Below are 13,720 nucleotides of genomic sequence, written 5' to 3'. Positions count from 1 at the left end.
CCATGATTTTAATGAGCTGCAGAATAAACTCAAGGGGCTAAATGAACTTCTGTTATTCCTACATCTCCCATGCTTATAAGCTCTAGTTCTTCTTCTTTGCAGGCTATTTGAAACTCTTCAGTCACTGTTCTGGTCAATATTTGGTCTTATTAACCTATACGTGACAAATGTGAAGGCTCGTCATGAATTCACGGAGTTTGTAGGTGCCACTATGTTTGGAACATACAATATTATCTCACTTGTGGTTTTGCTCAATATGCTGATAGCTATGATGAACAATTCATACCAACTTATTGCGGTGAGTTCTTTCTGGTTACCTTCTGCAGTTAGAAAGAGAATTAGTTGAAAAATTATATATTTCATACAAGAGAACAGTATAAATCAAGGACTATTTATTAGTTATTAGAAGTGTGAAATAGAAACAAAACTTGTGTTTGGGCAGATTGGCATTTAAAAGAGAAATGACTATTTCCAATGTGACCCACTTGACCATTTTTGATAGTAAGCAAAATATTGACCTTTCTTTCTATTTTATATATTGACCATGCTGTGGACATTTCCCGTACTTTATATTTTATGTATGCTTAAGCTAAATCAATTCAAGCTTGCAGTTAAGGGAGATGTCAAAATTGAATTACCATATAGGTTTAAAATATGATTGAAAATTAAATTGATCAGAATTACAGAAATAATTAAATAATTATCATGAGAAGAATAAGCATTTATTTCTTTGGTGACAGTTTCAAGACCTGTTTATATTTAAATGATGAAACATAAATTTGAGTAGAGGTTTGCAATTCATGTAGGTCCGAACAGTACCAGGTATAAATATCATCATTAAAATTTGTTTGATTTGTTTAGGACCATGCAGATATTGAGTGGAAATTTGCAAGGACAAAGCTGTGGATGAGTTATTTTGAAGAAGGTGGAACTCTTCCAACTCCTTTTAACATTATTCCAAGTCCAAAGTCTGTGTGGTATTTAATATCATGGATGCGAAGACATTTATGTTTCAAAATTCTCTGCAAGCAAAAGCGAAAAAAACCTGAAAGTCTTGGTTCTCTCGGGGTATGTAACTTATTTTCTTGCTGCATATTTTGTTATATTTTAATATGGAGATGGTAAAACATTCTTTGCATTTTCACAGCATATTGCATTATTTACTCACTTGTATGTTTCACCTTATTTTCAAGAGGCGCGCAGCTAACAATTTGAGACGAAATCATCAGTACCAGGTAAGGAAATGTTAAAACACGTTTAGCTTCTTGCAATAGTTAAATTTTTTTAAAAAGCATCTAAGTTTCTGATCATATGATGCCAGATGAGAATGTAAGATGTGAGTAGGGCACACTAAGGCCATAAAGAAATTCATTGTGTGGGCAATTATATTACAGCTGGGGTATACTGTTTTTATTCATTCAAGGGATTTGGCATCACTGATTAGCTGAGTATTTAAAACCCATCTATAATTCCCCTGGAAAAAGTGGTAGTGAGCTGGTTTCTGTAACTGCTACAACCCTCTGGATCTAAGGGCACCAAGAGTGCTGTTAAAAAGGGAGTTCCAGGATTTTGACCAGTGACAGAGAAGAAATGGTGATATACTTGCAATTGAGGGTGGTATATCATTTGGACAGAAACATGACTACGATCGTGTTCCCATACATCTCTTCCCATTGTCCTTTGAAGCAGTAGAGATCATGGATTTGGAAGGTGCTATCAAAAAAGGGTTGGTAAGTTACAGGGAGTGCATCTTGTAGATTATGCACAGTGCTGCTCCTGTATATTGTAGGTGAAGGTAGTGAATGGTGAAGATGGTGGATGACGTGCCAGTCGAGCTGACTGCTTTGTCCTGGATGGTTCTGAATTTCCTGAGTGTTGTGGATCTGTATCCATCCAGGCAAGTGGATGGTATTGCATCTTACTGGTAACTTTTGCCTTGTAGATGGTGACTAGGTATTGGGGGCAGTCAGACAAGGAGTTGGTCATCATAGAATTCTGTGACTCTGACCTGTTTTTGTAGCCACAGTATTTATTCGGCTGGTCAGTTCAGTACCTAGTCAATGGTAATCCCTAGGATGTTAATGAAGGGAAGTATGAGGACCTTAAGAATAGAAAGGCAGAATATTATTTTTTAAAAGTTAAGAAACTTGTAAGTATTGACATTCAGAGAGACTTGAGTGTAGTGTTACAAGAAACACAAAATGTTTGCATATATGGCACAGCAAGCATTTAGGAAGGCATGCAGCTGTATTGCAAGGAGATTAGAGCACAAGAATAATAATGTCTTGCTCCAGTTGAATGGACTTTTAATTTATTTTGCATAAAATTTTGATTTGTTGGACAATTTGCCTGAATTTCTTGTATGAAGACGATAAAACTATAGATGTCAGAGCTCCTATGTATATTCTTTTGGAGGCACAGGAGTTGGACTGAAGGAGGATTGCAAAGGGAGTGCATTTATTTTAAATTTAGAATATTTGTTCTCCCCTTTCCTTTAGCAGGTCTCTAGAGAGATTCAGGTTTCTGCCTTACTTTGTGCCGTTCCTGGAGGTGCTAGACTTTAGCAATATGCAGGACCACTCTGGAGCTACTCCCAGGCTATTTAAACATCTTGAAGCAGGAAGTGGAGACTATTCCTCAAGCAAGTGTTCTTTAACAGTTTAATATGAAAGAAATTACTGCCCCCTTGTCCCGATTGCCTTTAGAAAGTAAATAGTTCCAGAGGTCCACCATGGTATACTGTCTTCCAGTTTAGAGATCAGCTAATCTTCCTGGTATTCAAGTATCCTGTAGTCAAGGGGCTGCAGTAGTGTGCTCAACATTCAACCACAACACACTGTCTTCATATTAATTAAAATTAGCCCTTCAAATGGATTTGACACCCTGTCAGAAACATGAGTTAACCAACTAATTCAATCTGTTGACCAGCCACTCCATAGCAGTGAGTCACATGTCAATATCTTTATCATTGAAATTGGTGTAGCTCAAACTTTCTGCAACTGAAACAATCTTTTCATTTCCCCCCCCTCACCCACTTTTTCAGCTTCACCTGAAAATATGTATCTTCGAACCTGACTGCATTCCTTTTTCTTGATGAGATCAATGAATAAACTTTGACCCCATGTAAGAACATTCACCCAACCCAAAAGACACCACAGTGCAATCTCTACCATGGTCCATCTTCAAATCCACTTTACCTCGACTTGAGAAAGTCTTCATTTGTGGTCTTTGTGATTTCCAGGCTGAGCTTCACTTACTTTTTACTTGACGGTGGCCCAGATTCCACCCCGAACAGATTCTAAATCATTCAGTAACCACATTCCACCCTGCACTGACATTCGTTCAACTTTCAACTCTGCCCTCTGCAAACTACATTAGTTTTGGTGCCCTCCTAAGCTCACCCCACCCTACATCTGCAGCATTCTTGAGCACTAAATTCCTTCATGTGCCATAACTTTTAACTACCTTCTGCAACTCTTGCATCCAGTACAACACTATGGCAGGGTGAATCGTTAGTCATTACATGTTTGATAGCTTTACCTTCTAACATATCTTCTTACTTTTACCGATTCTCTAAAAAGTACCTCTTTATCTCCTTGGATATTCCTACTTGATTTCCAGTCCTTTTTTTATACTGCAGCATTAATGATGCGTTAGATTAGTGGGACGATATAAATGCAGTGCGATGGTTAGCTTAAGGCGCACTGCGAGTTATGTGAAGTGAATAAGAGCAGAATCATGACGTTCAATCACTAGACCATATGGCAATGCACTTTAGAAGCTAATAGAATGCCGGAATACAAAGCCTGAACAATAAAGCCTACAGAAACTTTGCATAGATTTACAATCTGCTTATGAGATCAGAAACTGGAAATTTGTACAAAAGCAAAATACTGCAGATGCTGGCAATCTACAATAAAAGCAGAAAAAGCATTTCCATGTCTGGAAATGCTCAAACAGAGAGAGAAACAGAGTCAATGGCTGGATTCAGTAAAGCCTATCAGAGCGAGAATTATCACAGAAGCCAGGAGCATAGAATTAGAAGTATCTGCAACAGATTCCAGACATGGTGAAAAGTATCTTCAGCTAAGTTATGGACAGGAAGGGCCTGATGAGGGAAATCCAGGTCATCAGTGAACCACTTAAAACCACTGGATACGATCGCACCCTCATTGCTTGGAGGTGGGAAAGGCATTTACTTAGGCAGGATGGTAGCATGCCTTAAGCTTGCCCCCACCTAAATTAAATTCTGGGAGGGAAGGCCCTTAATTAATATTTCTTCCCCACTACCAATTGAGATTAACTGGTTCCTAGCAATTATTTACCTGTGGTTTGGTTCACCGTGATCCTCGGCTCTGCTGTCTCAGCAGCTAGAGCCTCCCTGTGGCAATGAGGCTGCTGGCCTCTGATTGGCCAGCAATTCTCAGTAGGCAAGATTACCACTGTTGGGGTCTTAATTCCAGGGGAAGTCCCTGCTGCTGGTCTTGCTATTGCCAATGGTATGTGAAATGAAAGGCCTTCCTGAAAATAAGTGTATCTAATTGGCTCGTCAGGAGACACTCCTGTTGCCTCAACAAGATTCTGCCCATTTCCCTTGAACCTGTTAGAATTTGATGCTGACTCACAGAATTAGTGGGAGTTGTAAGGCTTTTCATAGGGATTACTCAGTAAACCATGTTGGGTTTCTCTGCATGTACACTCAGGGAGCTAGTGAAGTTTCTGAGGGATAATCAGTCACATGGAGTCTTCTCCTTCGGAATCAATGGCATTCCCATGAGTTCTTCGACTAATGGAGGAGACTGCATCACTGGAACAAAATCCAACCCAATGTTTCAGGTTGATTATGAGCCTTTATCCTGATGACATTGATTGGAAGTTTTCATTCTTGTTGCCCATCCTGAATTTGCTCAGCCATTTCAGAGACCATTTAAGGATCAAGGACATATCTGTGACTCCATATCCACAGCAAAGGATGGCACATTTCCTTCCTGGAAGGGCATTAATGAAAGAGATTATGCATTTTTACAAAACTTGATTGTTTCACGATGGCCATTAGTGAGGCTAGCTTTCAATTCCAGATATTATTAATTGAATTTTCACCCCCACCAGTTGCCTGGCTGGCATTTGAATCTGTCAGAGCAGTAATCTGTGGCTCTGGATTACTAGTTCAGAAATTCATAATTTCACTGTCTTTCCCCAAGTAAAAAACTGGTCTAGATCTCCCTTTACCTGAGTTGGATTATAACAAGGAATTAGGAAGGCGAATAGAATCTTATGATTTACCATAGCAGAGCTAAATACAAAAGCAGGGAAGTTATGCGTGAGTTATAGAGGGGACTGGTGAGGCCACATCTGGAGTATTATGCACAGAATTGGTCATTTTATTTAAGAAAGATGTAGATGTGGGCAGTTTGGAGGCAGTTTTACTGGATTAATGCCTGAAGTAAGAGGGTTGTCTTAAAAGGAAATGTTGGACAAGCTAAGCTTGTACCACTGGACTTTCAAAAGTAAGAGGTTACTTGATTAAAATGTATAACATCGTTGATGAGAGAATGTTTCCTCCTTTGGGAGAATCTAGAACTTGGGGTTACTGTTTAAGAATCGGGATCATCCACTTAAAACAGAGATTAGGCAAGTTTTTTTCTCTAAGGGTCATTAGTCTTTGCCAAACTTTCCCTGAAAAGATGATGGAAGCTGAGACCTTGAATATTTTTAAGGCAGAGGTAGATTCTTGTTAGCAATGGAATGGAAGGTTATCAGGTCTGGACAGGAATGCAAATTTGAGGTTACAGTAAAATCAGCCATGATCTTATTGAGTGGTGAAGCAAGCTTGAAAGGCTGAATGGCCTACTCCTCCTAATCCATATGTTTGTGTGGATGGGTGTGCAGCCATTGGTCGTGCACAATCCTTGCATAAAGAATACTGTACTCATGATAATCACAGAGAGCAAAAAACTGTAACGCTCTTCCAGTATAACTGATGAATTTTTTTTTGTGCACATCCACTAAATTAATGTTTTCTTCCAACATCCATAATTTCTCCAATCTCTGGCTCATAAACTAATGGCATCTTAGCCATATGTGTTTATCAAAGAGATGTAATGGAACCCTTTTATTAATATGTCTATGATGAATAATACACTGGCAAATGATGTACTAACATAGTCATTTGTTTAAGAGTGTTGACAATCTGATATTAAGCCAACTTTGTTTGATCTGTAAAGTGAACTGGTCCCTATTTTACCTGTTCCTGTCTTTCAGGAAGTTATAAGGAATTTGGTAAAAAGATATGTTGCTGCAATGATCAGAGATGCCAAAACTGAAGAAGGGCTGACTGAAGAGAATTTCAAGGTAAATTTTTCACTATGGGTCACCAAATGCAGTACTTAGAAAAGAATTACAGTGAGAGTTGCAATAGTTTAACAGTTTGTAACTTTGACACCAGTTGAAAAGAAATTATGATATCGTACCACCAGAAAAGCAATTTTGTAAAACTAACCGGAGTAGAACAGCTATAGTGTCACTTCACAGAGTGTAACCACTTCTACCTTTGAACTACTGGAATGGAAAATAAGAAATTTTCATTTTTCTAACTTATAAAGTAGCTGACTTGCATGGCATGACCAATTTAGAATTGTTAAAAATGTGTCTATGCAACTGGTTGGATGTGTATATACTATACCTGTAATGCCACCAGACGTCAGTTACTGTGGTACAATATCTTTGGTGTAAAATGCTAAAAAGGAACTTTTAGTTTTTAGTAATTTTTAGTGTTACCTGAAGTTCATTTGCATTCTAGCTGCCCAGTGTGTTTGAGCAACTTGAAGTTTCCTTGATTATTATCAATTTGAGAAGAAAAGTGTTAATGAAGAAGCATTAATGTTTTTGGCAAACAAATATTTCTGGGTTTGGCATCAGAGTACTTTAAAATAAGTTACGTTTGCTGTGATTCTAGGAGCTGAAGCAGGATATTTCTAGCTTCCGCTATGAAGTTTTGGGTCTTCTGAAAGGAAACAAGGTTCCTGGTAAACAGGCCACGACCTTTAGCACAACATCTCGAATTTCAGATCTAAATGAAGTTTTTAAGGCTGAAGATCGAACAACTGACCACATGACTGTGTCAACAAAGAAAATAACATGCGCAAATGAACAGAAGAACAAACTGAGCTTTTATGATTTGACATCTTTAGTTTGTCCAAAGACAATGTCTAAGTTATCAGATAATCCAGCAGCATGTAACACTTTGAGCAATGGGTCCACACCAAAAGCAACTGATATATCCAATGAAAAACAAAACAATAAAAGTATTGTTAAAGACTCAATCAAAAATTTAGGATTCTTTCGCAAAAGAACAAAACCATACAATGCAGAGCAGAATAGCAATAGGATTTACACGGTTTCTGAGGAAATTACTCAAGAGGAAGACCGTCTCAGAAACAAAGAAAGCGACTGTGAGGACAAAAGAAACATGGACCAAATGGTAGTGAGTGAGAATAACTCAGACATAAAAGACCTAAAAGTGAGTAGCACATGGAAGCCAGAAATGGAAGAAAAGATACAAGTACTTTCACAAAAACAGTCTTCAGATGGAAACACCAGTGCTCGCTCATTAGAAACAACAGAGGATACTCTGACACATGATTCAGGGAATGAAGACAGTGCAAATCAATGGACTGTGACACAGGGTGATTATGTGACAACTAGATTATAATAGTATTTATTTTGCAGATTGCTTTTGAGAATATTAATAAAGGAATTATATTGAGAAGACATGGTAAACCTTCATGTTAGCAATGCTTGTTTCTTTAAGTTATTGATTATTTTATCAATGCTCCTAAATGAGTCTGTAAGACTCTGGAACAATGTAATTGACAATCTCTAATTTATATGGGTAGAAATCAGGGAGGAACAGTTGATATTTCCTAAGAAATATTGCAGCCATTGAAAGTGGAAGACTAACTGCTATCTGTAGTACCCAATGTTTTAATCTTCTTTCCATTGCTAAGCTTAACATAATAATTCAATGTAAAATTCTGTCGATTAGTTTTCAGGTGGTGCATATACACCACTTGGAAGTATGCATCTGGAGACTGTACTAGAAATGTAGATGTCTTTTCTAATTTTTTGGATGTTATTTGGCCTAAGCACCAAGTCAAGAGCACATTATGAATGTGCAGCATTGGGTTTGCTAATGTCATGAGCCAAATATCATGGTAAAAAACTAAGCTCAAACATTTACTTAAATATATCACTGTAATATGATCAGAAGACCGTTTAGGTCCTCTGGACTATTCTGCAATTCAGTTAGATCTTTGCTGATTTGTACCTCAGCTATATTTGCCCCTTTGCTCCAAATCTCTTGTTTCCCTAAACTAATAACAACTGATTTTTCTCAGCCTTGAAATCACCAATTGTCCCAATACTTACAGCAATTTTGGAGAAGAGTTATACATTTTTCCTATCCTTTTGAACTAAATGCTTCTCAATTTCACGGCTAAATAGCTTAACTCTCATTTTAAGGTTATGTTCTTTATTTCCCCTGTTAAGGCATTAATAATATGCATAACCAACCAATGAAATTATTTTAACATTTTCACCATCTCAGTGAGATTACAATCTCCTATATTCAGGTATATAGGTGCCAAATTTATGCAACATTTCCTCATAGCTTAAGCTTCCAACAGTATGTTTTGAACATAATGAAGTCTGGCTTTGAATCTGGTACTATGTTGTGTTCCACAATGACAGATTATTAAATGTTATAGTAAAGGATTTAGGTTTTAAATTGAAATTGTGGCAGAAATATTTGCGGATGGAGAGCAAGCATAGAGCAGTGACTTGGATCATGATCTGTATCAACCAGATTTCTCCTTCTTTATATCCATAAAGACAATTTCTCTTGGTGGTAAGGCCACATTCCCAACTCATTCTCATAGCATACCATCACTACTGAAGAATAGCAAGCAAACTTTCTGGACAGGGTCCCACATTGTCAGATTCAAATGGAAATCAATGCAATAAATAATTTTTTTATGTTCATAATAGCATTACTCAGAATACTGTCTGAGTCAGCAGAGTGAGTGTTTGTGGTGCAGTTATTGGTGTAAGCGCCTACCCCATCAACAAAATATTTGTCTCTCTGCAATTTGGGGTAGTATTAATGTAAATACAAATAGCTGGTGGAAGCACTATCCTGTCCACAGCATTTCTAGCTAAAATGTTTGCATACTTAAAAATTCTGAATCTATTATGTGCAATTCCTAACCCAAACTTTGGCAACATTAATATTTTCCTGCTAGCATTAAAGCCGAAGGTGCATAAGAAATACCTCTGAGGCAATTTTACATCACCTTTTTTAATTACATTGTAAATGTTTGGTTGGGAGTAGGATTGGAAAGTTAAATAATTATTTATTTTCCCTGTTTCCATTTGCATCATCCCTACTTGCTGCCTACATTCAGTTATTCCATTAATTTATTAAATTTGGTTAGAGATGCCTCAAGGGATGCATTTTTCTCTACAGGATAGGTCTTCCTGCTGACTTCACCTGAGATGAAGAATCCTGAGAATTCAGACATAGAGGTAGTCATGTCTAAACTAGAGTGAAACTCCACATTGGGCATTTCAGTATATGTCCAGTACACAAATACTGGAGTTACTGGACTATCTAATATAATTGTTCGGTCCTTAGTATTGACTCTGGATTTCTTGAAGTCTCACGGCATCAGAAAAAATTTATGTTCGGAAATTTGTTAGTTATAATCTACCGCCTTCCCTCCATTGATGAATCAGTAATTTTGTATGTTGAACATTACTTAGAAGAAGCACTGCTTATAGCAAAGACACAGAATATGCTCTGGATGCAAACCCTCACTGTAAACAAAAGTAACTAATTGACTCATCTATTGATCAAACTGTCTGAATCCTGAAGAACACAGCTTCACAGTAAATCGAATCATCATTGAATACTGAAATATTGATACATTAAAATACTAGTGTAAGTGAAACAATTATCCATGTCTGTGTATATAAGGATCTCTACCACTGTCTTATAATGTGCAATAGCTTAGTGTAAATTTTGAAATGTCCAAACTCTAAAAATGAATAATTTTCAATAGTATCCCAGAAACCAATTAAAGAAGAACTCTGCATGTCATCCCAAAACAGTTCCTTTAACAATAAAACCAATAAACAGGAACATCTTTCAATTGCTCCATATTATATCATAGCCCTAAAATAGGGATCATCACCTGGACTTTTATTGGGGATTTTTCTGATGATCCAAAATGGCAGGAGAACAGAGAATCCCTGCACAAATTCCTTTGAATATATATGTTTGGTCATCAATCAAATAACTGAGGAGGTCAAGATTGATAAATCTAGGACACTGCGTTTATTTTTAATTAAAGAGTTGTCCTAAAATTGACAAATTTTGACAGTTTCAGCTCCGAGAGGCCTTAGTTTTTACTGAAACAATGAAACAGGATTTAGTAAAAGGTGTCTTAAATGTTACTGATGTAAATTGGAGATGCAAAACAATACTAAAGTTATCACTGGTTTATCACTTTTTGTTAGAATTTATGTTTCAATACTTGCCATCCTCACTTGGATTGTATTTCTTTAAAGCTATTACATCTAAGTTCCCACAAAAGTGCTGGTATTTAAAGAGAAACCTCAACCATCTAAACCAGTACGAATGTTCATATATAATTATTGCACTGCTGTTGGCTAAAAACACATTTTCTAATTTCTGCCTCTATTATAATATATAATTTAATGTAATGTATGATTAGCAGCTGAGCTGCACAGTTTACTGTGGCAATGTCATCTTAATTTTGTGATTTCGTGTTTTGTTCTTAAAACTCAACGACTCAAGTTCCAAGAATTTAATCATGTTAATTCATGAACAGTGCTGAACTTAATACTAGTTCTGTACTGGTTGAAGTGGCTCTGAAGTTGACCAATAAACAGGGGATAAATGTTAACGCACTCATTTAATATTCGTTTAATATGCATTAGCCACTTTAAAATAAATGGACTAACACGTTACAAAAAATGGCATGGAACAAGCTCTTGGGAAAATATATTGGGTGCTCATCCACAAGAATTTCATGGTTAAGTTCGTCCATATCTTGTTACTTTATAATTTTAGTCTCCTTTATGCTTATTGGTAATAAAAACAAAAAAATGCACGCTTGCATTTGACTAAGATTAAAACTGCATTGCTCTGTTAGTAATTGGTCATCAATTTATACAATGTGAACATTACGTGCATGCCCCTCTGAACTTAAAATGCATTCTGTACACCGAACCTAAATGGATTCCTCTGTCAAATACAGTAAATGATAACAGCTATTAGCCCTTTGGCACTTTCCACAAGAAGGTCTGCATTCTCTCTTATCAACAAGTAAAAGTGCCTTAAATTCTACCCTCTGTTGTGCACCTTGCTGTAAGATTCCAACTTGACATTTGTTGTAAGCATTTAAGGACTTTTCAAACTGTAAATGTAATGATAATGTTGGCTCACTGTTTGATTCCAGAGATTGGATTTTCTTATTCCCGACATCGCTCTTGCTAATGTTGCCTGTCTACTACTTATTTACATGCATTAACTTGTTGGTTCAATAATATACATTACTTTTTATTAGATTTTGACCAAACCACAGTAGTAAATTTTATTCATCACACAGGTTTCTAATAAAATTTGGCATGTTGTGAACTTTCTGTACACTGTATTTTAAAAATGGCATTTATACAGCACTTTACCACATGTCTCAGAATTATCCCAAAAGTGCTTCACATCCAATAAATTATTTTGAAGAGCAGTGAATTTTTTTTGTGAACAAACACAAAAGCTTCCTAATAATTTCTGTGTTAGATCATAACATTAAAAGCATCAAGCTATATTTTGGTATTTACAACAGTTTGGCTGTGGCTCTGAGTCACATTTTGAAAAAAAAAATGATTATACTGTACAAAACATTCAATGTGAAATTCAGATTGGGAACATCCATTGTCTGGGTGCTCTTTAATATCCACTGTGTGGTGCGTATCCTCACTTCTAGCCTACATTGGTGAATGTGTCATCATGCATACAATGAACAACTGCTGGAAAAATGCCGGGCAGGCAGATCATGACATCAATCAGTATAGAGGGCTAACTTGCAGTCCATGTTATGACTGAAATGGGAGGACAATGCTACTGTTATTTAGCCACACTGCACCAAGGGTCACAACAAATAATGTAACATCTTACCAAGTTCCTAATTTGGATAATCATGTGCTTTCTTGGTATTAGACGTAAAATAAAACTTGTAGACCTGGCCAGTACAAAATGTTGACATTTACACGCTTGAATCTTCTGGATCCTTACATGCCCTGTCTCAGGAATTTTGGTACAAACTTTTAATACCTCTTGATGATATTTGGATGGTTTCACTATTTGGTGAACCACCATTCTATCATCATCCTGGATTTGTGAAGAGGCTTTCAATTCTTCATGAGAATTCCATTTCTAATATAATAGCATTTTGTAATTCACCTTGCTTCACCTTGAGCTGTTTGTGTCACTTTACTGATCTCTGATTGAGGCTCAGCAAACTGGTTGAAAGAAGACTTAATGACCATTTCCTTAAAAATATCCAAGTTCTCAAAAAAGGTTTAAGATAGCCTGTCTCTGGCACAAATTGGACATCTTGACAATGGAATTTCTTTAGCCATTGCTCAGGTTATAGCACAAATAAGATAAGTTTCTATGTCTGAAAAAAATCTGCATTTGCTCTTGTCTCTTGGACTTCCCATGGTCTCTCCATGACTACTGAGGAAACTCCTGCCAAATTGTTCCCTTGGAGAAGGTCAACTTAATCTAGAGGTAAACTTTGAATAACTCCAGAAGTTACCATTCCAGATATTATGTCACTCCAAGGTGCCCGATACATAAACATGGGTATATACACCCTACAACTACCATTCAACAAAACCATGATATTCATGTAACACTGTAATGGAAAAATTATACCGTTCCCCCCCAAAAAAGTTTGTGTCTCCTATATCCTTTGTGTTTGTAGGTTTTCTTACTGCATTTGAGGAATTAGGAGTTATCTTGCTCATGAGAAGAACTCTCCTTAACTCGGGTATCTTGTTTCCTTTAGGTACATTCACACCAATATTTGTACTTGATCTCACAGCGACAAGTGGAGCTGTAACTTGGCCTGCTGCACTGTCAGTCAGAGTTCATTTCTCTGTGCTGATCTAATATACCCGAGTAAGTCCCCGGATCTTCGCCACAACATGCAAAAATCAGCATGAAGTGGAAACATTTCATACATCACTTCCACTCTCAGTCTGTTCCTTTCTGGCCTGAAGAGATGCTAGGATGTTCCCAACTGTCTTCACATCGCTGGCTGCTTGCCTTTTTTTCACATCCCCACCAATTCTTTATGGGTTTATAGGGATATTGGATTTGAATTTGTGAACCAAATCGTAAGGCATCTCGTGTCCTAACAAAACTGGTTCAGTCTGTGAGCTCCTACTGACAGAGGAAGGAAATTTTTAAATTGTTCCAAAAGAATTATTTCAATCGGGTCTTGAAAAGTCTCCACCTTTAATACCTGCATCTGACAATCACAATTGATTTTCTTGACTGTCAAACTCTAGGAGTCTGCTATGGCTACTTGCAGATATTCCAAAATATCTGCCTGTAAGCCTCAGGAATTATTCA

General features: G+C 37.0%; 1 protein-coding gene across 2 annotated transcripts in view; it reads left to right on the top strand.

Moving 5' to 3' along the window:
* The window catches only part of trpc4b (transient receptor potential cation channel, subfamily C, member 4b), a 97,832-nt gene extending 86,009 nt beyond the window's left edge, over positions 1 to 11,823 (top strand). For both annotated transcript variants that reach the window (XM_043692114.2, XM_043692115.2), the window contains exons 7-11: positions 103 to 298; positions 862 to 1,068; positions 1,194 to 1,235; positions 6,262 to 6,351; positions 6,956 to 11,823. In XM_043692114.2, coding sequence (XP_043548049.1) covers positions 103 to 298; positions 862 to 1,068; positions 1,194 to 1,235; positions 6,262 to 6,351; positions 6,956 to 7,711 — 1,291 coding nt within the window. In that variant the 3' untranslated portion in view covers positions 7,712 to 11,823. The remainder of the gene's footprint in view (positions 1 to 102; positions 299 to 861; positions 1,069 to 1,193; positions 1,236 to 6,261; positions 6,352 to 6,955) is intronic.
* Positions 11,824 to 13,720: the final 1,897 nt, after the last annotated feature.

The sequence above is a fragment of the Chiloscyllium plagiosum genome, unplaced genomic scaffold (genome assembly GCF_037043375.1).
Source record: "Chiloscyllium plagiosum isolate Xiang-an unplaced genomic scaffold, Cpla_swu_hap1 HiC_scaffold_6, whole genome shotgun sequence".
In the NCBI taxonomy this organism is placed as follows: domain Eukaryota; kingdom Metazoa; phylum Chordata; class Chondrichthyes; order Orectolobiformes; family Hemiscylliidae; genus Chiloscyllium; species Chiloscyllium plagiosum.
Note: the sequence above shows the minus strand (reverse complement) of the source record. Positions and strands in the feature narration are given on the sequence as shown.